Source organism: Gouania willdenowi, chromosome 17, assembly GCF_900634775.1.
Source record: "Gouania willdenowi chromosome 17, fGouWil2.1, whole genome shotgun sequence".
NCBI classification, from domain to species: domain Eukaryota; kingdom Metazoa; phylum Chordata; class Actinopteri; order Blenniiformes; family Gobiesocidae; genus Gouania; species Gouania willdenowi.
This window is the reverse complement of record NC_041060.1, coordinates 32,361,771-32,388,470: the sequence shown is the minus strand read 5'-3', so window position 1 is coordinate 32,388,470 and position 26,700 is coordinate 32,361,771. Positions and strand designations below refer to the sequence as shown.

At 38.5% G+C, this 26,700-nt stretch overlaps 2 protein-coding genes across 4 annotated transcripts in view; one reads left to right on the top strand and one right to left on the bottom strand.

The window, feature by feature from the left end:
* Positions 1-18,145, bottom strand: part of LOC114479762 (zinc finger protein 525-like) — a 40,178-nt gene extending 22,033 nt beyond the window's left edge. Inside the window, exons 1-4 of one of the 3 annotated variants that reach the window (XM_028473606.1) lie at positions 17,981-18,145; positions 9,560-9,632; positions 2,112-3,266; positions 1,588-2,018 (exon numbers count right to left, since the gene is read on the bottom strand). In XM_028473606.1, the coding sequence (XP_028329407.1) occupies positions 1,731-2,018; positions 2,112-3,266; positions 9,560-9,577 (1,461 nt within the window). In that variant the 5' untranslated portion in view covers positions 9,578-9,632; positions 17,981-18,145 and the 3' untranslated portion in view covers positions 1,588-1,730. Of the gene's footprint in view, positions 1-1,587; positions 2,019-2,111; positions 3,267-9,559; positions 9,633-17,980 lie in introns of those variants that run through there. The other 2 variants (XM_028473605.1, XM_028473609.1) reach the window with 2 other exon arrangements.
* On the top strand, positions 10,563-26,403 carry LOC114478812 (uncharacterized). The gene is made up of 7 exons (XM_028472094.1): positions 10,563-10,629; positions 20,749-21,035; positions 22,603-22,728; positions 22,938-23,099; positions 25,469-25,629; positions 25,725-25,817; positions 25,929-26,403. The coding sequence occupies exons 1-7, from the start codon at positions 10,563-10,565 to the stop codon at positions 26,401-26,403; spliced, it is 1,371 nt and encodes a 456-aa protein (XP_028327895.1).
* Positions 26,404-26,700: the final 297 nt, after the last annotated feature.

Genomic DNA, 26,700 nt, shown 5'->3' with positions numbered 1-26,700 from the left:
CTCCAAATTAAAACGCACATGACACCAAAACAATACTCTGCTCATTTAGGCAATGGTCCTGTTATCAGAGGGCTGTGCGTTGAGAGCTAAACTGGACTTTAAACCGTACATTACACCAACATTCACGCTGATGCTAAATGCAGGAACACACCCCATAAAATAGTTAACAATACTAAGTCTATATGACTATCTTAGTGTTAATTTGAGCATTTTACTGTTGCTTTTTACACATTTTCATTCTGCTTTACAAAGTCTGACCATATATAGATTGAGACGCATCAGAGGACGGAGGCTCATTGATGATCATTCTTATTAACAATAGTACATTTCATTTAGAAAGCATTTTTACATGTGCTAAAAGACACTTTACAAAGATAAAACATAAACATAAAGGGACATGAACAGAAGAAATATGGAAATAGACAAATAAGAGAACGCAAATAGCATTAAAAAAATATATAAATACGGGTACAATAAGACATTATTAAAAATAAGCGTGTTTTGAGCTGGGATCTGAAGGTTGGGAGGTCAGTACATTGAAGGGGCAATGACAACAGCCTACAGTACCATTACACAAACTTCTCTCAAAGATGCCTCCATACTGTATAGCAAACCCATTTCCTTATTTACATGGAGCCTGGTGCTCCAACAGCAAAGAACAAACAGGAGGGCTGCGTTCTCATCATATTGGGTTCATATTAGTGCTCATCTGGCCCGAACCAATACAATTTTCCCTCTAATAAACTAATGACACATTTTCGTTTGTGTGGAAACCACGTCTTTATTGAGAAACTGTTGGAACTTCTCAGATAAGCACATGAGCATGCACGGGGATTCCTGCTGAACAATAAAGACTTCATACATTTCAATCCATGGATAAACATTATGGCGTGGCTTTGAGACTCATTTAAAGGCCATTAATAATAGAAATCCCTATAAAAACATAGAAAAGAAATAGATTTAAAGGTACATGAATGAAAATGGCCTGCATACAGCATGTATGTCATCTAGAAGTTAGGTTAGTTTTTATAGATGGCAGAGAAGATGACTAATTATTATGTACAGTATACAAAAACATGAGGGACCAATATATTGGCATTCACACTGAATCTGTCAGTATATAATTATCAGAATCAGAAAAGTTTATTTTGCCAAATACAGTTTAAAAAAACAGCACAGGAAATTTGACTCGGTAGTCGGTGCACAGAACAAAAAAACAACACACAAGCCAGCAACAGTAATAATAATAATAATAGGTATAAAGGATGATGTATAACTAAAGGATAGATAAAAGATCAGGATAAATTATTATTTTTTTTACGTTTATCTTTTTCTTTTTTCCGAAGATAAAAATATAAATGTGAATCATTCCTCATATACATCAGGTACAAACAAACTATAAAATGTCATATCCTGTATAGAAACTGAACTAATGGATAATTTCTTCCTGCTCCCTTTCCATCTGATCAATGTATTTACCTTTTCTCATTTCTTGGACTTTGTGCTTCTCCACCCTTTCTGCCACACATCTCTATCCCATTATTTTTCACACTCTTTTCTTCTTTCCTTGTTGTGCTGACTGCCCTCCCTGGAACATGCTCGGATAAATACACTAGTAAAGTTCACTCTTCGATCGGCCTAGACCAGTGAGGACAAATGGACAATACCAGGGCTTCCAAGATCAACAACTTCCTGAACTGTTGGTGTCTGTTTTCCAGCTGACAGCAGGTCTATGATGGAATCCTGTGCAGCCTGATCTCCAAGTTCTTCAGTCCAACACTGGAACCAGAAGGTGTCATCACCATCCGTGTGTCGCTGGGATCTGAAGATGATTCCTGCTCCATGTCTCCACCCACACAGATATGAGAGTGGAGAGCAGATGAACTGCGAAAGGTCATTCCACACTGATCACAGGTATACGTCCTGTCAGTACGTCTACGAAGCCTGAGTTTCCCTGGTGAGGAGAGGCTGTCCTCACAGTGCTGACAGGGCTGAGTGGAGGCTCCATTTGTGCTGCTCTGCTGTCCAACAGAAACAAACACTGAGAATCATTCATTCACAAACACACAGAGACATTTTCTGCTGCAAACTACATTTGAATGGAAACAAACCTGACAGTGGCCACACTTGGAGGAACTTTTCCTGCTGTGGGTACATTTGTGGACCTTCAACTTCTCAGAACTGATATAATTCTTTCCACATTGGTCACATTTGAAAGGTGTCTTCTTATGGATTTGTTGATGGGATTTAAGGTCACGTTTGTGCTTGTAACTTTTGCTACACTTGTCACATTTGTGAGGCCTTTCTGAAGAGTGACTGATTAGGTGACGTTTAAATTCTTTATATTTTTTAAAAACTTTGTCACACTGGTCACAGCAACACACTTCATGGCCAGTGTGGTATGCCAGGTGTGAGGTACGCATTGGTTTGCGATTATTCATTTTTTCACATTGGTTACAGCGATACACATTCGTCCTGCGGTGTAGTTGTTTGTCATTATTTAGGCTCGTTTTTCCACAATGGTTAGAGGAAATGTTCCCCTTTAAGTAAGCTTGTTGATGACTTTGCAAAGACTGAAAGGTAACAAAGCTCTTCCCACACTTTTCACAGGTATATGGTTTGATTCCATGTTCCCTGAATAAATGTACTCTGAGGGCTGCAAAAGTTGCAAAAGGCTTCTTATCTCCATAAAATCCTGGCGGTTTTAATCTACAGTTAATTAACACATGACTTTTAAGTTGTGAAGAACGCACAAAAGTCTTCCCACAATCCTTACATTGGTGCGGTTGCAATCTTCTGTGTATATGTTGATGCTGCAATAAGGTGGCCTTCAAAGTAAAGCTCCTCCCACATTTATCACACCTGTGAGACTTCTCTTTACTATGAACAAGCTGATGTTGTTTCAGGTACTTCTTGAGAGCAAAAGCTCTTCCACACTCCTCACATTTGATGTCTTTGACTCCAGTGTGGAGGATTTTGTGTTTTCTTAAAGTAGGAGCATTTGTAAAAGCCTTTCCACACTCGTCACAGCTAAACGGTTTAACTCCGGAATGCGTTTGTTGATGTTTTTTGCATTTTGATTTAAAAGTAAATGCTTTCCCGCATTGGTCACATATATGTCGTTTGGGTTTGACTCTAGGTTTACTCTTCTGTTGAACTCTTTTCGCTGTGGCTGACGTTTTTCTGTGAGAGTTGTCTATTTGTGTTCGGTGAGCTTCGTTGTCCTGAGAGCATTGCGGTCTCACATTGTTCTGGCTTCCAGAGTCCTGTAAACCAGTTGGAGATAAAACACAGAGAAGGAAAAAAAACAAAGTCATCTGATTAGAAAAATATTTATTTATTAGCCATATATGAGCGTTTAGCAGAGAGCTTCAGAGAAACAGATCCATTTCAGGGGCTGTGGTGAAGCTCGTAAAAATATATTTCAACATCCTTCATTACCTTACTGATGGACACCAATACACGCCAACAAATCATGTAAATCAAAATGATTAAAGGGGCAGTATTATGAAAAAAAATCACTTTATAATGGTTTTGCTACAGTAACATACATTCCTTTAGCCTCATCCAGAGGGCCAAAGTTGAAAAAGTTCTGTTTCCTCCCTCCCTTGTTATTCAACATTTTGTAAAAAGTCAGCTCCAAATGGGCGAGTTAGATTTTTCTTACATTATGACGTCACATTGTGGAAAATCTTCCTCCTGACAATCCTGGCTCCTCCTACTCTACATAAGAATGGGAGCTCCTCCCTCTCAAACCACCTTACAGGTAAAACAAACACTGCGGTTTAATATAGAAAATACATTATACTTTATTGTCATATATGTAAAGCTACTGTACATGCAAAAAATGTGTTCTCTGTAGAGTTTAAATTCTTGGCCGGGCTTCATTTTTAACTTATTTTTCTTTTTTTAAAATCTCTGTTACATTAATATTATTTTTTAATGAACACAAAAACATTTCTATATTGTTGTGGTATCATTTCTAAAGTGATTTCTGCTAGTCGCGGGACGGGATATTGACGTTGTGTTGTATTTTGTTGTTCAACGTTCACATTCACTGAATATCATTTGCTGATTTTGCTCATTCCTCACTTGCTACTGGGGCGCAGGGAACAAATATGATTGCGTGCTTCAGTCAGGTCTGCACGGGCCGCCCGGTCTGGTCTGCAATGCTGTAACGGACTGGGTTCTATGTTCTGGTTATGTTCCACTTGTGTGTATTCAATGGTTAACTGATGTGTGTCTTTGTTTACATGTGTTCTGAGTGTTAATTGGCTGGGAGGCTGGGGAAAGGGCGGGCGTAAGCGGGGAGAAGAGTGAACAATTCTGTTCCCACTGTAGTGAGTGTATGACGGTATAAGACGGTTCTTTATGTGTTTGTTTATTTTTGGCGTGTTACTACGACTGTCATTAAAGCCTGTAAAACTGTGATAAAGGCTCGAGTCACGTCATTACAGTACCTTTTGGGATGTGGTGAGTGTGTGCATGACCCCCCTCTCTCCCCTCGCTGCGCGAGGCACTGCGCTACTAATCTACCGGCAATTATGTAATAATTTACGTCGGGTTTGCTTCGGGCTCAGGCCTTTGACATGAGCTGACGAGTTTGTGACCCAATGTGATTAGGGTTGGGTACCAAAACGCGGTACCAATATGGCACCGGTTCCGACGTAAACGGTAGACCAGACCGAATAATAACGTGCATTTCGTTCCGGTGCCTCGCCACCCCGCCTACTTAGCAGTTTCAGCACACTCATTACTGATAGCGAGAGGATAAAAGACCACAGAGTTTACTTAAAAGCCAAACAATGTACCGTGTTTGATAACCTACGTGACACGGAGCAAAGCACATCAGCAACGAGTGTCAACTTCCTCAGACAAATTGAAGTGAGTCCTGCTCCCAGCGCTGCCACTGTGCCGGACGTCATCACAGATGATGACAGCAGCTTTTCCTCTTAGCAAACACTGTTGCCATGCAAAGTGTGACAACAACATATGAGCTATGTCTATATTTCAACTCAGTGTCTGCTGACTTTCTGTTTAATGTTGAGCTCATAACAAGTCGTGTTTATAGACAAAATGTTGAACTTAAGCTTTAACACCGGATTTAGAAGGCAGAGTTTTGCATTTACACAGCAATGCAACAGTTTGGCTAGCTCAGGGGTTTACTGCAACCTGCGGCTCAGGAGCCACATGTGGCTCTTTGACTCTTTTGCAATGGCTGCCTATAGTTTTAAAAAATATTGAAGAGTTACATTTTTTTTTTTACAAAGGCTATTAATGATTATTAACAATTAAAATCCTGATAACAATATTAATCTCCAGTATTATATAGTTTAATATAATATTGTTTTATTGGATATTATGTAAATGTTTTTGCTTATTTATTATTTCCATATGTTACTTGTATATATATTATTTAAGGTAATATTGTGTTGAATTTGGCCCTGAAAATAAGTGTACGTGGTTAAAAAAATTTAAAGAACCGATTTAAGCACCGGAACTGTTTAAAAAATACCGAGTAGGCACCGGTATCGGAAAAAACCCAACCGATACCCAACCCTAAATGCGATGCAGCGGTAGGACAAAACAGTAAACTATCGTCTTAATTGGACTATTTCTGTGGGCAGTAAAGGTGCGAATGATAAGAAAGCGACGTAGCAGCTCCAGTGAGTGTTTGAAACAGATGAAACAGCTGACTCAGCCGACAGACCAACTCCGCTGCTGATGTGATAAACACACATCGTGGAGCAGTGTTTGTTGGACTCACAATAGCCGCTTAAATAGCCATGTGTTTTATTGTAATGTGCAGGGTTTTTTTTGCTGAAAACAATAACAAGAGTGTGTGGATAGCAAAAGAAAATGGCTATAGTGATCACCCTCTCCTAGAGAGAGGCATGAAGTCTGTGTCTACAGACACGTCCACTGCATGAAGGTCCCAAAAAACCTGTTTTCAAAAACATCATGAAAGTGAATTTTCACAAAGCTAAAACTCTGGAAAATAGGTGAGTTTGGGAAAATAAACGTTAAATTATATGTGGTTGGGGTTATTTGAACAAATGGAGATTAGTGAAAAATAGCATAATACTGGACCTTTACTACAGTATATAGATATTATATTAGTAATTATGGCAAGGCTGTCAAAATATGTCTTATTGGCTGATGATACAAATCTTTACGAATATCTTGCGATTAAAGAGGAAAATGAAATAAAAGTAATCGAGAAATGGTTTGACTGTAACAAATTAACACTGAACTGAAGAAAAACAAACTATGATTTTAAAAAAAACATATAATTTTAACTTAAGATTGCTGACATTGGAAGAAACTGGTTTACAAAAGATACATTTCTGGGTGATCAATGATTAGAAGTTCAGTACGAGACAAATAGAAAAGGTGTTATAAGTCAAATGTGTAAAACTACAGCAATTCTCAATCAAGCTATCTATTTTTTTTTTTTTTTTTTCAAATCAAAGTTTACTATACACTCTAGTGCTCTCTTACTTGTGACTGAAAGTGTGAAGGTTTAGGGAAACATTTCTCAAACTACTACTAAACCAGTTGTGCTGTGTGAGTTAGTAAGAAGTGGGCAATACAAGCAGTGCTTCAGCCCACATCTTTTTTGGTTGGTGGAAAGTGTATTCTTGGAAAGTCTGTATCTCTTTTGTGAAGTATAGAGGATTACAACGTGGTAATGAAGAGGAAAAATTACTAGAACTGACCGAAATGAACTTCAAACCTTAAAAAATAAAAACAATAAATTCTAACTTTTGATTGTTATAGGTTCTTCTTATTCACACACTGCATTCATACAAACTATCTGTTGTTGTGCTTCCTCTCTGTGTCACTGAGCAGTTGGAGTTCAGTTCCACCAGAGGTCCAGCTGATGTTCAGCTTTGAAGGTGTTCTTCACTGGTTCCACATTCAGGGGCGGATTCACTAAAGATTTAGGGGTATTAAAACGTGTGCAAACGTCACTCCATGCACTAATACATTTTTAAAAACCCACGGAATCAGGAGTGCGCGCTTGCTGCACATCGCAATGCAAATAAATTAATGCAGTGAGCGCAATGCAATTCATAAAATCTGGAACGGTTTGCGGTGACTGAGCACAGGAAAATAATACGACTGACAAGCAGGTGCAAACACACGCAGTGACCCGCTGCAGTAAATGATTACACAAAACACAGCGGAGAAGGAAAAAAAGTGCTCCAGTTAACCTCTCTAGTATGAGAAAACAATTCCAATAAAACAATAGTCAATATTAACATCCACTGAAAGAGAAAATAAAGTTTGAGTAAAGCGTGTGTGAAGGAGAAATCAGCTGGATGCCTGAAGCCCGTGTGGAGTCCGGTGTGTGCGTGTTCGCTGAGGTGCAAAGCCAGAGAGTCGCTGTGCGCAGACCGCCATGGATCAGACGCACATCTCCAATGAGCTTCTGTCTTTTTCTCCATGGTTTGACCATCAAACTGTCGTGTCACATTGATGTCAGGCCAGAATCAGCTGATCGGATGCGTAATTTACAGTGATGGCACAATGTTCACAAATGAGAGTGTGTGACACAGTGCTGCTCAGACCTGCTGGATAATGATCAGTAGATCATCTTCAAATAGTGCAGACTGACTGACTGAGACTGTATTGCTGCATTAACTTGGATCAATGGTAGAACAATTCTGTCCAAATCTGCCTATTTTTCATGGACTCAGAGCAAAGTTACAGGACCTGGAGAAGCACCCACATTAAAGTTTTTAAGTTAAAAAAAAATACAAATGTTTATTTTGTTTTCTACAATATTGCGAATCTAAATTGGATTCAACTAACCAAACATTCCCTGTCAGACAGGAGCTGTCTTACGACCGTTGATCAAAACACGCAGCTGACACTGTTAATGCGTAAAAGCGTGACATTATTTATGATATTAATCCATTGGATGATAAACGGAGAGCGCTCTAATCATTTAAACTTTATTACAGCACACACGTTTTTCTTTTAAGTACACCTATTTATCACACACACTGGAATGAGAGATGAGAGCACATTGTTTAACTGTAGCATGATGTCCCTGCTGAGGTGGTCAGCGTATGAATGAATGATTTCACCCATCCACACATACGATCGAGACACAGGCTTCATCAGCTGACTGTAAATCAGTCCATCAAATATAATTCTATATCTTTCCTAAAGGATGTCATCGGTAAATGAAAGGATTGCATTTGTTCATTAATAATCTTCTTTCCTAAACGCAGCTGTCAGATCTGCACCAACCAGGACCTTCTATCAATGGGCAGGTCATTTTCTAAAAGAACTGATTGGTCAGGAGGCAGGGCTTTACGACTTGCTAACATCCAAGCCCAGAGAAAAACCTGCTCGCGAGTAGGTTAGTTGTTCAGTATTAATAGCCTTAGGGCTCTATTCTCCCATGTGCGTAAGTCCAAAAATTCACGCAGCGGCGCTGTTTTTGGCTGTGCTATTCTCCCCCTGAACTGAAGTCAGTCGCTGCACGCCTTCATCCCAGTTACGTACTGTGGGTGGAACAGCCCTGAAATGTGGGTGTTCCCATTCAAATCTGGCTTTACGCGCATTCTCCGGTGTGTGGAAGTCCTTTTCCTCTTAAACGCTTCTAACCCTGGAATAAGTGCAGCGCCCTGATAAGGTGAAACATTATATTGCACTAGAAATATGGACTTGGTTACATTTTAAGCCACACGGACTCGTGCGTCGCGATTTCCAGCATCTAACTCTGTCACGCTTTACGACGATGAAGAAGACGACGATGATGGAGAAATATTTTAACTGTGACACTGCAATAATCTGATCAATGATCTGATCGAATTAACCTGTTACATTGTTTATCAATGAAGGCGTTTGAAATTAAAAGTGAACTTTATCATTTTCACAAATTTCAATGACATTTACAAGCGTTGGGAAAACTCCATGTTCCGTGATTTCTAAACAGTCCAAAAAAATGACATCACCGCCTCCTTTCCTTCAACCTGCCTTCATTCACACATGCACGCTTTTGGTCGACTATACGCTTAGTGGGTGTCTCAGCAGCCTGGACTGGAGAATACGCGTAGGATTGAAGCGTGTAACTGCAGATGTGCAAAAAGCGCTTAAGTCCAGACGGGAGAATAGACCCCTTAATGATTAAACTCCAGCGAGGTTCGTAGTCCAGCACACACTGATTAAATCCCGGAAGTCAGCACAACAAGAGGTAATCTTGCTTCGTAATATACCCCCGAAATGTTTGTGCAGCAGACACAGAAGTCCATCTGCCTCAAATTTAACTTCCTCAAATGTCATTGTGTGCTTCTGTGCACTCACCTCTCCACACTGAACGAGCAAAATGCTCATTTAAATAGGGCGGTCTCCACCACTTCTGCATGTGTGGTAATCACTGCTGCAATGTTAGTGAATTCCTTGCAGCAGACGAGGAAACTGCATCACCAAAGGATTTAGGGATGCACCTGGTTTACCACCCTTTATTTCAGATCTTAGTGAATCTGCCCGTGAATGTTTTTGTTCCTGTTTGCTGAAAGACTTCAATTGACTCTTTTCTCACCTTTTCTGCGGAGTTCATGTTTGCTGTCACGGCTGAGTGGAACCACAATCCTCTTGCAGACACCTTTGTTCACCTGCAACATCAGCATGAAATCAGCCTTTGTGGTTAAAATGGGAAAAATAGTATTTAGTGACAAAAACCTGAACAATTAATAAGCAGTTCCAATGAATTCCACTCTATTTGTGTGTGTAAAAAAATCTGTCTGTGTGGCCCAAAATACTGAACAAAATAAAATGGTAATACCTCAGATCAACCCTCGGTCAGTCATTTTGGCCCTCATTTATCAACCGTTCGTATGTTCAGACATGAGCAAATTCACGCAAGCTCAGCCTCCATTGATGCTTTTGAAAGGATTTGTTAACATACTTTAATGTGTTATTTTATTGCTTCCAACGTGTGGACAACCGAGGCCAATAAACAAATTTATGTGCGTCTGTCCAGGTTCTCTGCCCTGATATAAGGTTTGATCACTCCGTGCGCACATGGCAGGGGAGAGGGTGGGGGGCGCCAGCCTGACTATAAATATAAAGAATTGTTTTGATGAAATAACAGGGATTTACGCTTTCAGGCTGTGGATGAGTAACATTTCATTTAAACCATCATTTGCAGTTATTGATTATTTAATTCAAGCCTCAGCCTGAGTCCCAGCGTTAGCGAAAACACTAACTTCCTCCGTTTTTCTCTTCCACAGAGCGTTAAAATGAGCTCCTTAAATTCCACTTTTCACACCACCAAAAGTAACATCTTTGTTTTTCTTCACCTCAGCTGAGAGGATGTTGATTTTCATCTCAGAAATATTTATTTCCTTGCAAATGTTTGTCTGACATCAGTGGGCGGGGCCTCCCAAAGATGGAATATTTGAGGGCGCAACGGATATTAACAGCAGATAACTCAGTCAGTTCTAATAATTTCTCAGTGAACCTGCAGCGTAATTACTCTAAAATAGTATACCACCGTCAGGCAATCTTAGATTTATGTAAATCAAACAGTTATAGTCCGGTAGATGCGGCAACTCTGGACCTACTACGTAGCTTCGGATTGCTACGCCAGCTACACCCAGCGGAGGAGACGTAAGCGGTGTGATCGGAAGCAGGGGCTAGCAACCAAGCTAAGTCTAAGTAACAGGCAGGATGATAAGGAGGTTCACCCTCAGCACCTGCATGTTTGTTCCATAGTAGAATGAACGGAGTAAACTAGAAACTATTTGGTTCATTCTGTTTGGTTTACTGAATGAAAATGGAACATAATGAAACCGGGGGAGGCGGGGTCACTAGTATTTTTGTTTACAAAAGTTTTAACTGGATTGGAAGTTTTACCTGTTAAAGAATGCACAACTACGTATATACCTCTGTGCCTCATGTTTCATATTTATTGCAAGTGCAATTTTGTTTTTTGAGAGAGACTTGATAAATATTTATTGCTTTGGTTGTGTGTGGTTTTGCATTTGAAGTGTTTTTTTTTTTACAGACAGGGTCTATCTTATTTTTTTTGTTTATGACATTTATTAAAGCGCATTTTTTTGGTAACAGAGAATGAGAATCCATTTTATTTGAATTGTTTGTTTTATTTGTTTCAAATATTTAAAACTTCTTGACATTCCAATTACAATGGTAAATCAAACTAATGAGAAATACAAGTTGATTGCATTTGAAAGAGTGTACTTGCATTTTTATGATATGTTATATTAGTGGTTAATTTAGTCTAAAAAAAAAACCGACAATATTGTTTATCGGCAAAAATTTGTGGGACAATATATCGACCAGCAAAATCTGTTATCAGCCCAGGCTTACCTGCATGTCCACAGGTTCCCGATAGTTAAACTCTGCTCGTCGAGTCTAAAAACCACAGACTCAGAAGTAGTCCTTATACAACTGATAGTCTGGACCAGTGTGTAGGTTTTGCAATGTTTTACAGTTTGTTTACGGTGTATTCTTATATTAAGAAGACTGACAAATTGAAGTGAACATCCTTAGTGAGTGTGTGCGTCAGACTCTGTGCACACACACACCTCTCATAAGGTATAGCTGCTAGTTAACCACAGCATGCCAAGGGGAAAACTATGTCAGGCCTCTTTTTTACTATGTTTCTTTTGTCATGGCAGTATATTAAAGAGACGTATCATTTTACCATCAGTGAGTTGCGGTGGTTTTCCAGTTTCTTGAGGCAATGAAGCAGCTAGTCCTTTATTTCACTAAAACATGTATATTTGCATAATTTTGGACTATTACAGTATAAATAAAATAAATACAATAATAATAATAATATGAATTTATATTGTGAATACCTCACTAATTTAAACATGTAGTAGTTTATAACATCCTATATAGCATGTACACACAACCTAAATGTAATAGTGAATATAAACTTTTATAACCTTGCTGTCTTCCGTAAAGTAATTAGTCATATTGATGCTATACAGTTTGTCTTTTTGAAAAGGTTTGAAATGTGTGTCAAATTAAAGTTTTCAAAGAGGTCAGAACACATTAGTCCAGTTTTAAAATCTTTGCCCTGGCTCCCAGTCAGCCTCAGAATAGACTTTAAAGTTCTGCTGCTGGTTTATGAATCTGTGAATGGGTTTGGTCCAGAATACATCAGTGACATGTTAGTCAGGTATGAACCCAGCAGGTCTCTCAGATCTATGGACACAGGTCAGATAGTGGAGCCCAGAGCTCACAGTAAACATGGTGATGCTGTGTTTAGTTGTTATGCTGCAAAGAAGTGGAACAAACTGCTGCAGAGCTGAAGTCAGCTTCACATGTGAACATTTTTAAATCAAAGTTAAAGGCACTTTTTTCTCTACTGCGTATGATTGAGAGAGAGATTTTTGGTCATGTTGTTGTTGATGATTTTAATGATTTTTTTTTTTTTACCGACTTTAATGATCTTATAGATTTCAAGATGTTGAATGATTTCTGTTGCACTTTTTAATCATGTAAAGCACATTGAGTTGCCTTGTGTATAAAATGCGCTATACAAATACATTTGCCTTGCCTTTTTGAATCATATATTATAAAGCTGTGATAAAAGTCTCTGCACGACCCTGATGTTGATTAGGGTGGGAACCACTCACGATACGATACACGATACAAAGCTCACAAAAACGATTATCTCACAATATAATAATACTGTGATTATCAATATATTGGTCAGAAATCAATGACAAATCTATGAGATTGGAAGAAAGAAAAAACATTGTGAAAAAAATACTATTTTTATTTTATATATCTGAAAAACAATAAATTGAAAAAGTGTGCTATGAACAGTGACATTATTTTAGTGCAACATTTCTGTAAATAAGTTTCAACATAACAAATAAGTAACTCCAATAGTGCTTTCTTTAAACTAAAAATAGGGTCTTTCAGTAACCAATATATTCCTTCAACAGTGACAAAATTTCTGTGAAAATCTACCTGCACATTTTAGTGAAAAAGCAGAAATGGTTTTTGAAAAGAATAAAATAAATCTTAAATCGATACTTAGCGCAAGCATATTGATTGCACAATTGATAATCGATTGTGCAAAAACATATCGCGCTATATTGATCTATCGAGATATTGACACACTCCTAATGTTGATGCTCTCACTGGCCCTATGCTATGTTTGATTGCACTCAGAACCTGGAAAGATCTGGGTCATCAATTTCGACCTCCGAGGTAAATGCGTTTCATTCAGTGAGATCAGAAACCATGACTAGCCACAGTAAGCTGATGTTTGTTTTGATATTTTTGAAGGAGCAAAAATGCCTGCTGGTGAAATATATTGGCATTGCATTACATTGAATTACACAACACAGCAAGATTATGGCCAAAATTATAATCACGATTATTTTTTACGAATATCGTAATCACAATTACTATCACAATTTTTTATCATGTTAAGAAAAAAGATCTGTTTTTACTGCCCTACTTTTAAACAAACAATATATGTACAGTTTGCAGTGCGAAATGAAACTTTAAATAAGAATTATACTAACGAAAAAAAAAAGAATTTTAAAAATGAACCCAAATGCACTGCTGTCTTAAAACCATTGCACTTCTTGTAGTGTTGATCTTTGAGGTGCAGACAAAGTGGGGAAAAAAAAAAAAAAAAATGAACCCAAGAATTTAAAATGTGCCAAATGTTGACTAAATAAATACATTATTACAGAGTGAAATGCAGAGCCCATATTTCAATTGTAAATATTGCCGACAATCAGGTAAATTTAATTGCAATTAAAATTTGATTAATTGTGCAGCCCTACTATATGGGCATCACTAATTAAGCAGACCAGTGTTCAAATGAACAGAGAGGGAGTAGAAATATCACTACAAAGTTATTCTACACTTTTAGTAACACAAATGAAAATTACACGACAAATAAAAGTAAAAGTTGAGGAGAAAGTGACTGTTTACAACTAACGGTGTGCCATTGTGCTAAAACGTCACTCTGAGTGATATAGAGGGTTTTCACCAACGTCACTTTCTGGGCAGTAACCCGGATGCATGGCCATGTTGGAGGAAAGCGGATGTTGACACTGCACGTTGGTAGGGCTGCTCGATTATAGAAAAAATGATAATCACGATTATTTTAGTCATAATTGTATCACAATTATTCAAACGATTATTTGTCAACCAAAAAGTTATTTATTTTTTGTAAAAAAAAAAAATATAAAGAATATTCTTTAAATAGGGATGTAACGATTAATCGCAAAGGCAGTTAAAAATCGATTCATAGGTATCACGGTTGATATCGATTTTCTGAAAATTGAATCGCAGTACTTTTTTTAACCACAAGTGTAGGCGGCGGGCGGAGTTTGCTAATACTTTCTTTCTGGCCGCCTTCTACTCTTAAATATGTTAATAAATGATTCATTACCCCTTTAGCACCGACAGAATATCTGTAATATTACTTGAATATCTGTAAAAGTCACGTTTTTCTATTAGCTCTGTCTGCTAGCATAGCTTCTCTTCTTCACTGCAATATATATGCATGCCAACCGACCACTGTGTTACCAGCGCCCTCTGCTGGTCCAAACAAATATGACGTAAATCAGTGTAATCACGGTTTTTTTTTTTTTTAAAGTCCAAATGTTAAGGCACAAAATACATTTTCAGTTGCACTTTTAAAAAGAAAAATAGCTATTATGTAGTTTTGCATTGTTTATTATAGAACCAGAATTTAAATTAATAGGCTTCATTTTCATTTGTATTATTCCTTTATTTATTTCATTCAAGATTTATTTTTAGTTAAATTGCATTGTTTTGAATAGTTTATCAAGGAATTCTTTTGACAATGAAAATTAAAAGGAAAATAGTACAGTATTTTCTAGTTTTTTTCCCAAAAAAAAAAATTTGTCTACAGTCCCATTTTGTAAAATAAATCGTGAGAGAATCGTATCGTGAACCCAGTATCGTGAATCAAATCGTATCGGGAGTTGAGTGAATCGTTACATCCCTATCTTTAAACATAAATAAAATCCTTCAAACACTAAAATCTAGTATGTTCACTTTTGCACAAAACAAAACATTTCTTGCATGTGATGCGTCTTTGCTCTTGGTCTTCATCATCAAACCCAAAGTGTTCCCATATAAGAGAATTTGACTTGCCACTGTCATGTTTTAAGACCACAAGCAACAACTTTCCTTGTGTTGGCCTGCAGGGTAGCTTTAGCTTTGAGAGGGGTGGGGCGGAGGGGAGGAGCTTGCACGGGTAAGGATCAAACAACTCAAAGTTAGTATTAATAACATGTGTGTGCCAAGCTTTATTATAATTTATTTGTAGATGTCCGAAATAGTGGGTTTGTTTTATTTAACGAATAAAACATATGTAAAAAAAAATAAATAAATAATAATTTTTTTCTCAGTTATGTTATTTTTGTAATCGTTGGGTGTATTAATCAAAATCAAATTTTGACTAATTGAGCTGCACTACATGTTGGAGGCACACGGAGGTGTACTCTGCGATGGATAAATAACAGAAAAGTGCCTCAAAATGTGTTATAGATACAGAGGCATACAGGGAAGGACTTGCTCCGCAGGAAAGGGCACGATATTTGGAAAAATTATGGTTTATTGGTGGTGCAGATCCATAGAAGTCGACTCCCTCAGCTTGGATCAATGATGATCCGGAGAGTCTTCCGTCTATTATGCATTCTGATATCATCAACCACCTAGATTTCACCAAGCCCATACACAGCGGAAGACCTTAAATCTTATAGAAGTTTGGAGGTCAGCTGTGGCTGCAGCAGCTCGCGTTAGCAACGGATATATATCAGCAGATAACTCAGTCAGTTCTAAGAATTTCACAGTGAACCTGCAGCGTAGTTACTCTAAAACAGTATAAGACCGCCAGGCAATCTTATATTTATGCAAATCAAACAGTTATAGTTCTTTAAATGCGACCACTCTGGACCTCGAGCCTCAGATTGCTACGCCGGCTACATCCAGTGACCTGTGAAGCAGTGGAACCTCGTAGCGGTGTCCGCCAGAAGAGGAGACGTAAGCGGTGTGATCGGAAGCAGGAGCGGGGCTAGCAACCAAGCTAAAAACTAAGAACGTGGCTTCCTTCCATCCTGCGCTCTAATGTCCGCTCCCTGGAATACACCAATAACAACTGGTGCAAATGGTGAGCTAGTCTCATGTCACTGCTCTCCTGATGTAGAACTACTGACTATAAAATACAGACATTTGTTCTCCCTGATCTGTTAGAACTTTTGGCAGTCTAAGAAACCCCATGTTTTTCACAGTCTCACAGATAAGTACAGTCAAAAACACGGCAATAGTTCACCATTTACTCTCAGAATTAAGGATTTGCTCGTTTGTGTGCTGTTTGTAAACCGGCTGCTTATCTCCAAAATGGCAACTTCCGGGTTGATGACGCGCCGTGAAAGCCCTCTTTACTAAAACCTGGAAACATTTCGGAGACATAGACTACCGGAGACAGAATAAATTCTGCCCCGTACTGCCGCATATCACCAAAGTTTATCATTGTACCGGTTGTTAGAGCTACTATATTTACCAGGGAGCAAATATTTATTCATGGTTATTGTTTTCCAGAGTTTTACTGGGCTTTATTTACCGGCGACTAGGTCCTACTGCTTGTTAACACATGGAAACCAGTTGTATTTTTATTATTTATTTAGCTTTAATTATAATTATTTAAAATGTTATCTCATTCAGATGTAGCATATGTTTATAACAGGAGCTATACACAATAGTAAAATAAAATGTATAAACTTGTAAATATGCAGAGGGAACTACTCGCCGGGTCCCGACCTCAAGAGCCGTCTTTTTTTTGCACTTTTCTGATTTCTTCAATCGAATGCGCATGACTCCAAATTCACATCAACAATCAGCTACATCTTCACCTGCTGACCAGACATTGGAGAACACGTGTGTCATTATCCTGCTCGATTTCATTCCAACGTGTTGAAGTCCATATTTAAGCCAATAAAAGCATCCATTAGCTGCAGTGTGTGTACTGTGGACAGGAAGGTTAAAAGCAGCGAGCACAGACGCTGCTCTGACAGTAAGTTCTCCTCCACATTTGTACTCAGAAAAAATACAACCAGATTGTTCAGGCTCTTCCACTGTCACTTAAAAATATGATTAAACAAGATACAATACATTACAAAGTTATCCCTAAATTAAGACAGCTTTATATTAATGATGTTGAATTTTGTAACCTTAAACGTAACAACAAATTGATAAACACTTTTGAGTTCCTGTTCCACTAACTCTGTTAAAAGAGATTACATCCTCAAACATTTTAAAATTGACGAAAGGAAGAAGGTAAGATTCAAATATTTAGGTTATTCAGTGAAAGAACATCAGTTTTACGGTTATTCATGATGTTTACCGCACAAAATATTGACTCAGACAGAGATTTAATTTGGATGTTGGTTACTGTGTATTTAGTCAAGTCAGGACTGAGGATTTTTATATATTTTTTTTCCTTTTTGTTAGACAGGAGAGTTTTTGGAGTGATGTTCAGAATTGGTTTCTACCTAAAGGGATTCAACTTAAGTTCACTGTATCATGTAAATGTGGCTTGTCTGTTAATGATAATGAATATAATTAATTTTGGTGTGAATTATATTGTTTGTTATTTTAACGTAAATATGATCTTCATAAATGTTTATTTAAATCTAATTTGCCCACTGAAGTTCTTTATCTTTTCTTCACGACAGATATACCTCTAGACTTATTATTATTTCAATGGCCTAACTGTTGTTTGATTGTAAGTACATTGTTTAGCCCCTTGTTTCTTCTTTTGTTTTGTCTTTTAACTTTGTCTACAATCTGTATTATAAGAAAAAGGTGCCTTTTTTGTTGTATCTGTACTTGTTCAATAGAAAATAAATAAAATAAAATGAGTTCTCCCCCACTCCTCCATTTCTGCTTCTCGTGTGTCCTCAAACCGGAACAAAGACTAAATACTGACCCACCTGCTGTGTCTCCGTGCTGTCCGTCCTCCGCTAACAACTTCACGTTCTGTTCATCAAATGTTGTTTTTCAAACCCTCAACAACAATGGGAAAGCACACAGTGAACGCCCGCCACTTTAGCTGTTTTATCATATGAATAGCTCTTCTTCAAAAAAAAAATTCTTCTTCTTCTGTATGGAGTATAATGGCGGTTTATAGTCGATGACGGTGCATTACTGCCATCAACTGGATATAAAAGTTGACTGTGCATATTCTTCTTCTTTTCTATTTCTGGCAGTGTAGACGCGCTACAATGCGCAATACTGCCCTCCACCGGTCTTTCTTTATACACGTTATATCGGCTTGCGGTGGTTTTTCTTTTTTCTTTAAATAACAATTAAAAACACCACAAAATATCCACATGTTTAAATGTGTACTATGGGAGGCCGTTTAGGAGAAAATACAGTAAAAAAACAAAACAAAACAAACACAACAAAAACCACGGGTTTGCACATTAGATGGCGCACTTGTACATTGAAATGCCTTTTTTTTAATGCATTTTTTTATTTTTTTTTAACTTTGAAAATGCTGGTTGTATATATATTTTTTAAATATATATTTAAAATTTACATCAGATTTTTTTTCACATTAATAAAGATTATCGGATGTATGTTTGTTTTTTTCACAATGAAAATGCGTGTCTGATTTTTATTTATTTTTTCACATTAACAAAAAAAAAAAAAATTGGGGGGGCTCAGGGTTCAATCATCCAGAGTGGAGTTACAGGCACGGCCTGGAGCTTTAAGAGAGGTGTTGCATTGCAGAGGTGGAGGCATAACCGGGTTGTTTACATGTGGGTAATGCAGTTTATTTCCGGTCGGTTGGGGTAGATGTTTAACATTTAATATTTAGATTTAACATTTTACATTTAGATTTAACATTTGACATTTAGATTTAACATTTAACATTTAACATTTAACATTTAACATTTAGATTTAACATTTAACATTTAGATATAAGATTAAGCATTTAGATATGATATATAACATTTAGATTTAAACATTTAGATTTAACATATATTATTTAGATTTAAACATTGAGATTTAGAATTAATATTTAGATTTAACGTTCATATATAAGATTTATATGTTATATCTAAATGTTAAATCTATATCTAAATTTTAAATCTAAATCTAAATGTTACATGTTATATCTAAATATTAAATCTAACATTTCGATTTAAAATTTAGATATAGATTTAACATTTAGATAAAACATATAACATTTAGACCGCTGGTGTTACCAGTAGGAACGAGTCACGGCTGGGTTAATACTCAGTGACCTACCAGACCTCCTTACTATGGTTCGGAGATAATCTGGCGTAAGTAACACTCGGTCTCCGTGGTGGGTCTGAGTTTGTCTGCTTTTCAGCCCCAGCTCATTAATATTTACCCTTTATTTGGTAGTGTAATTTGGAGCTGTGAACGGCTGCTTTCCTTTCCTGTCACCAGGGACGTTGTACCTGTGCCACTGGTATGTACACAGATCCTTTTATTTTTATTTTTAATTTATCCATCAATGTAACAACTGGTATTGTTTTTGTAGAGGTTGCCCGGTGGGTGGGGCCCTGTCATCGGCCACCTCCTCCTAGGTCCCGTCTGCTGCTTTAAAGCTGATGTTCTGCATGTTGGCGACAGAGACTGGTGCCTGTGCACTGACGTGGTGCCAGTCCAGCTCTTAAATGGCCTCTAGTCAACTGTTTTCAGGCCAACCCCTTATTTTTAAAAAAATATAAATACAGTTTTAGTATTGGACTCTATTTTAAAGCACTGTTTATGAAAATAATGTGACTTTACCCTGTTTATTTATTTATTTAATATATTATTAAATAAATTATATTTATAAACACGCTCTCTGCCTAGTAAGGTCTTTATTAAACCTGTGCGCCCTGTGGGCGAATATTGATGCTTAAATTCCTGGGGTGAAATTCTCTTGGTGGCGCTGTCCTCCCTTCATCCTGCCACATTTAGACGGGTGCACAGACATTTTAGGGTTCAGGTGCTCAGTGAAAAACAAGGGCACTTTATGTGGCATGTAGAACTGACAGCTGCCTTATTATAGCAGTGTGAGATATAAAAAATAAACAAACATTACAGGCACATGTTGAATGTTACTGCATATTTATCTATGTCAATATCTTAATAAAATTACTTGACCTTTGAACTGGTACAGTTTCACATACAGCTTCTACATCATGCCTTTCTTGTTCTCCCTTATTCTGGTCATCAGACAGCACTTCTGATTCTGTAACTGTGCATCGACTTAGTGCTGCTATGGACTCTGCTTTATCCGTAGATGAATCTGGAGATTCATCTATCTCAACTTCTTTGCTGGTAGATGACCTACTGCGTTCCTGCTGTAGCTGCCTAGAATAAAATAACAGTTTTAGTAATAGCCTATTTTTTAAGGTTGAATATAGCCTATTAAGGTAAATACAAGATTATTGCAAGTCTTTGGAAATAACTTGTTGGTACAAAATAATATAATTAGTTAAAATAGCTTAATGCTTAATTTAGTACCAGTGTTGGGAACGTTACTTTAAAAAAGTAATTAGTTATAGATACTCACTACCACCTGTGGCTCAGGTGGTAGTGGGTCGTCTTCTGATCGAGAGGTCGGGGGTTCGATCCCAGTACCTGACTATGTGTCAAAGTGTCCTTGGGCAAGACACTGAACCCTAAGTTGCTCCCAGTGGTCGACTAGCGCCTTGCATGGCATCTTTGCAGGCATTCCCGGGGCGGTTGTGTACCTGGACGACATTGTGGTACACGGAACAACATCAGCCCTACATGACGACCTCCTCTCCAAGGTGTTGGACGGGCTCGCTGATCACAACCTCACACTGAACGGTGAGAAGAACATCTTTGCAGCTCCTGTTATCGAGTTTGTGGGGTTTCGTCTGACCGCTGAAGGCCTGAGCCCGCTGCACTCAAACGTCGATGTAAACCTGCGCCTGCCTGAACCCTACTGCCCGGCGCAGCTGTCATCGTTTCTGGGGATAACCACTGTTATGGCAAACATTATTAGTTATCTTTATTAATATATTTACTCATATATTTACTCATACACCTTATTCCTTAAGCCTTCGGTTGTAACTTTCCATTGTGTGCTCTTCATGTCTTCAACTTTGCTTCTAGCTCTGGGTCAGGTCATCTTCCCAAAACACATGAATCACCAAGGTCAGACACAGAGGCACCCTCTGTGCACACACTCACATGCCTACACACACTCACATAGTCACACATACACACCCCATACACATCCATTCATACACACAAACACATACACGCACACACCTCCAGCTGCACCCATGACAATCAGCAGATACCAGAGAACTGGTTGTTTTGACCTAAGAGGAAACTGTCCCTTTTCACCCTCTTCCTTCACCTCCTCCTCTCTCTTTTCTTTATCTCCTGGGGGGAGGAGGGAGGGGGACTGAGGGGGAATATACGTGATGAGTTAGAACTGTGCCACTCTGTCCTTCGAAAGTCCGGCCGGACGGTCACTGATTTTTGTCCATCTTTGTACTCTTTTTTTATTTAGTTTTATAATAAATCTTTTTTATAAAATCATCATCTTTCGACTGGACTCCATCATTCAACCAGAGCAATAAATCATGTCTCCAAATGAGGTCAACCGCAAATTTGCCGTGACACCACGTATTACTGTACTTGCGTTTCCTTTCCCTTTACTCTGATACTATCGCACCACTGCGTGCCCTACTGAAGCAAGATGCACCCTGGGCTTGGTCTCCCGCATGCTTTGCCACAGTCCGCCGGCCCAAGTCTCAACTAATCTCCCAACCTGTACTTGGCCACTTTGACCTCATGAGCCCCACATTTGTGACCTGTGATTCCTCCAACACTGTAGTCAGGGCAGTCCTGTCTCAATCCCATCAAGGGACTGAGCGTCCGGTGGCATTCGCTTCGAGGGAGCTTACGCCAACTGAGCAAAAGTACTCTGTGGCATAAAAGGAGGAGCTGGCCTGCGTCTGGGCATGTGAGCGGTGGCACATGTACCTCTACGGTCGACATTTCACTCTATTAACCGACCACCAGGCCCTCACAGCCCTCCTGGTAACAACCGGATCAGGCCACACACTGCTGCTCCTTTATTGGTAGTCTGAGAGGCTACAGGCGTACAACTTTTCTACACAGTTTACCCCTGGCAAGGAGAATGTCGTGGCAGACCTCCTCTCCAGAGCCACGCCCACTTCTGCACCAGACACCAACCAGGACTCCTCAGAACTGGAACGGATCCTCTTGCTGCACACACCCCTTGAGAAAGCTGGTTCCCTGAAAGAACTTCAGGCAGCTTCTGCACAAGACCCTGTTCTCACCCAGCTCTACACTTTCATTTGTAATGGCTGGCCTGCCAGGGTTTCTAAGGAATTACCATTAATTAACCTTTCAACGAGTCAGAGGTGACTTCTCCTGCTGGAATGACATCTGCGTGGCGAGAGGGCTGTGCACCGTGGTCCCAAGTGCTTTGAGAGAAGGGGTCCTGGCCATGATCCACGACTATCCATCTGGGTATTGTAAAGGTCAAGCAACGTTGCAGGGGCCTGGTCTGGTGGCCAGGTATCAGTCATCGAGGATCTGGTCAGCAACTCTGCGGCCTGCCTCACCAGTGGTAAAACCGGCCCTCTCCCACCTCCACCCTTACAACCCATGCCATGGCCTCAGGAACCATGGACTCACATACAGGTGAACATGTCTGGTGAACTTCATGGAACTCCACAGTATCAGTGCTTCCACAGTTACTGAGCATGAGATTCACTCATCCAGATGAAAATTAAGCATTCGAAAGAATCGCATGCTGTATCTTATGATTTAAAAGTTGGCCAAGAGGTATCTGTGCTTTTTTTGGCACCAGTGTCTCTGTACAGTGATGCGTCCTCACTGGGTGGCTCCAGGTCAGTCTGGAAGGGCCTAGGGTCTCTCTGGCCCGCTCCCAAATCGCCGCTTCCCGTGGCGGGGACCGGCCCACGACAGTTGGCCCAAGAGGTCAGCGGCAATGCCGGCCTCCCACCCATACCATCTTGAAACACGGACCGCTGTGTGCGCCGTATAACTGTGTAACTTCACCACGGAGCACACTTAATTGGAAGCATGTTGACCAACTCATTTTCTTACACAATAACTTGTGAAAACAGCATTGATGAAGAGTAGCTGCACATTAGCCTCTGCACTTACACGCCACAAGTGTTATGAGAGCTAATGTTGTAGGTTTTATGTGTTTTTAAAGCTTTGATTGTGTACAGCAAAAAGTTTAATATCCTGTGGCATTTATGCTGCATTATAACAGCAACATGTTTTTAAAATTACAATTACAATTATAATTGTAATGAATTATCAATTATGCATTTACAATTATAAATAACCCCAACCCTGCTTTCTACTAACTGGCAGACTGTGAATGAAAAGCACAACGATTTCTTAAAATGATTTTTACAGCTTTTTTCCCAACTTTTTTTTGAGTAATTTGAGAATTCAAAGGCTGTAAGCAACTAAGTTTATCTTCTTAACCATCTCTCCTGCTGAGACATGACATGACCCTGGCTTAAGATTTAAATTCCAGTGTTTGGGAGGAAGGGATTTTCCTCTGGTCAGGTGTAAATGCCTGGTAACATTGTACAGCACATTTTTATATTTCCAGTTTCCTTTTTTATGTTTAGGTTCAGCAGCCTGCATGTCTTTTAGTACCTCATAGTCATAATCTATAATACTGTTACAGCAGTCAACATCTCATTGTTGGGTGAAGTTGCTCCTGTATCTGCCTTTTGGTTTCCTATGGATGTAGAGTCAATCACTTACTTAATATGCTCAAATACATTTAATTGTACTTCAGCTGTAATTCCATGTAACATTAGTGTAGTCAAACCTGACAGTCAAATTTTGTGTATCGGATACACAGAAAACATTTCTGCAACTCAGCCAACGATTTTATTTAAACGATTGTCTTTTAGTTCTGATGAACATGTGTATAAAACAAGACATAATACGTAAGGTAGATTCACTCTACCTAAAGCAAAGACTAATAAAATGAAAAGCACTGTGATGTACAGGGCCATGGTGACATGGAATGCTTTCCCAAGACAAATTATTCAAGAAAATAACACATTTAGATTTCAAAACCACTGAAAGAACATTTATCAACAAAAAAGCTCTTGGTGCATAATGATGAAAGTTACTGAATACAATTAATTAGGATAAGTTTGATTAGTTTTATGTGATTTATAAATATATATGTATATTGATAAATAACTGTAAATGTATAATGATATTGTTCGAGTCGATGAAGATACTGTCATCTTCAGTACCTGAGATTACATACAGAGAGACATAGAGGTTTTGCTTTGCTGAATCAATCAATCAATTTCTTACAGATGAACAGAAATCAATCAATAACAATATCAGGTCAATAGGAGAAACAGGCACTCATCATAAATACACAGCTGTGGGCGTCAGGCTCGGCTCACTCTCAGCGTCTTGATCGTAGTTTTTCTCAGCATTTTTATTCCATGTTGTTATCTGGTTTCTCCTCCTTTGCCTGTCACATGGCTGGGTCATGTGTCTTCTTTTGATATGATACGTAAGACATTTGTGATTGTCAGGGTCAAAGACACGAGCTCATCAAGAGATAGACATATACATGCAGGAAGGAATTTCTAAGTTTACATCTAAGTATTTTTTTAAAGAGATGTCTTACATTTTAGAAAACGATCAGTTATTGTAGTTGTTAAAGATGACATTTATTGTTTGTTCCAACAAATAGGCTTTGAAAAAGTTGACCTAAATATATTTTATTATGGTTAATTAAGAGCAATTGGACATGCAATCATACAGTAGTATGTTAAAAAATAAACCATGAATAATAATCCACATCATCAATATGTATATTGCTGAATAACCAATCTTCTGATTGTTAAATGGAACTAAGTCTGAATGTATAAATGTTGTTTTTGTTTTGTTTTAGTTGTTTGTTTGTTTGCTTTGTTGTGTGATGTGAAATATGTATTTATAAACTATATATATATATATATATATATATATATATATATATATATACTGTATTGGGTGTGGACTCCAGGAAGAGTAGCAATGGCTAAAGCTAATGGAGATCCAAATAAACAGATACATTTAATGCATAACCTTTTTGTTGCAACAAAAGACATGTCTACGCTTGTCTCACATGTCTTGGTGACCTCATCCTTCACTTTACTTGAGTTTTAGTTGTACTTTTAGCAACCTTTAAACTTTGCACAAGACAGAAATAGAATGACTATATCAACAGTAACTTTTTATAAAAAGTATGTGCATCATGCTTACCCAAATGCAGACCTCCCAATATTTACCATACCTGCAAATAAAATGAATAAAAGACAAGTAATTTAAAGAAAGCATATCTCAAGGTCAGTTTTTAATGAAATGTTTGTTTTAAAAGTACTATAGTTTTTTTCTTCTCACGTCTTTCTGCTCTCGTTGGTTAAAGGAACACATTTTCTCCTCTAAGAAGCTGGACACTTGCTCTGTGGTGGGAAACGGTGGAATCCTGATCAACAGCACATGTGGGAAACAGATTGATTCTGCTCAGTTTGTGTTTAGGTAAGAGAGTGGTTTATTGTAGACATATTAAACGTTGATTATACTTTGGTGAAGAGACCATTTAGGGGTTTTTGTCATCCTCTTTCATTCTTCAGGTGTAACCTACCTCCAGTGGACAAGAGATTTAAAATGCATGTTGGCAACAAGACTGACCTCGTGACAGCAAACCCGAGCATCTTTTATATAAAGTCAGTAGGAAAATAGAAATATGTCATTTTATTGAATGTTGGTATACATTTATTTCTTCATCACGTACAGTATGTTGCTTCACATTCTTTTATCTCCTTGTTTTCCTTCAGGTTTGCTTCTCTAAATAAAAAAACCCAATTCTTGGAGACTATGCAAGGCTACGGTAGCTCCTATTTGCTGTTACCTGCTTTCTCTTCAAGCTACACCTCTGGGATTAGTATACGAGCTGCCCAGGTCATCAAAGAACCTAAAAGCCCTGTAAAACCAGTGTTTGCAAACCCAAAATATCTCAAAAAACTGCACTCGTTCTGGAGTTCTCTTGGCCTCAGGGAAGCCCGGCTCAGCACTGGATTCATGATCGTTAGCCTGGCTTTAGAAGTCTGTAAGAGAGTGGATCTTTATGGATTTTGGCCATTTGAGATTCACCCAGAGAGGTTCAATCTTTTGACTAACCACTACTATGATAATGTACCAGCACAAAAAAAATATCACACTATGCCGTCTGAGTTTGAGAGCCTGCTGCAGCTCCACAGTAAGGGAGTGCTTAGGATTCACCTGGGAGACTGTCAGCCTGGTGAGGATTAGATCCTGGAGGTAAACATGCACAAGCAAATGTACCTTCTTCTTAAAGCTGCAGTATGTAGACTTCTCTCTCCACTTCGTTTTGAAACCAAAAATTAACCTCCTATACCGGTATCTTTTGTGAACGCTCTTAGCGACTTTTTTCTCAATAGAGACTCGTGACAAATGTATGGACTCTATTTTGTGTTATTGGAGATTTATCTGGTGTTTTGGAGACTTTGACATGAATGCACGAATCTCTCTGTAGTTACTGCCCTGAGCACCGTGAGCTCGTCCCCACCACAAGCACACAGAGGTGGT

Excerpts from the sequence above, each read along its gene's own strand:
- LOC114478812 (XM_028472094.1), top strand. The coding sequence starts at position 10,563 with ATGCGGCAACTCTGGACCTACTACGTAGCTTCGGATTGCTACGCCAGC. Across the intron at positions 21,036-22,602 it reads TGGGGATAACCACTGTTATG|GTATCAGTCATCGAGGATCT; the intron begins GCAAACATTATT and ends TCTGGTGGCCAG. Across the intron at positions 23,100-25,468 it reads TGTGTGCGCCGTATAACTGT|TACTATAGTTTTTTTCTTCT; the intron begins GTAACTTCACCA and ends TTGTTTTAAAAG.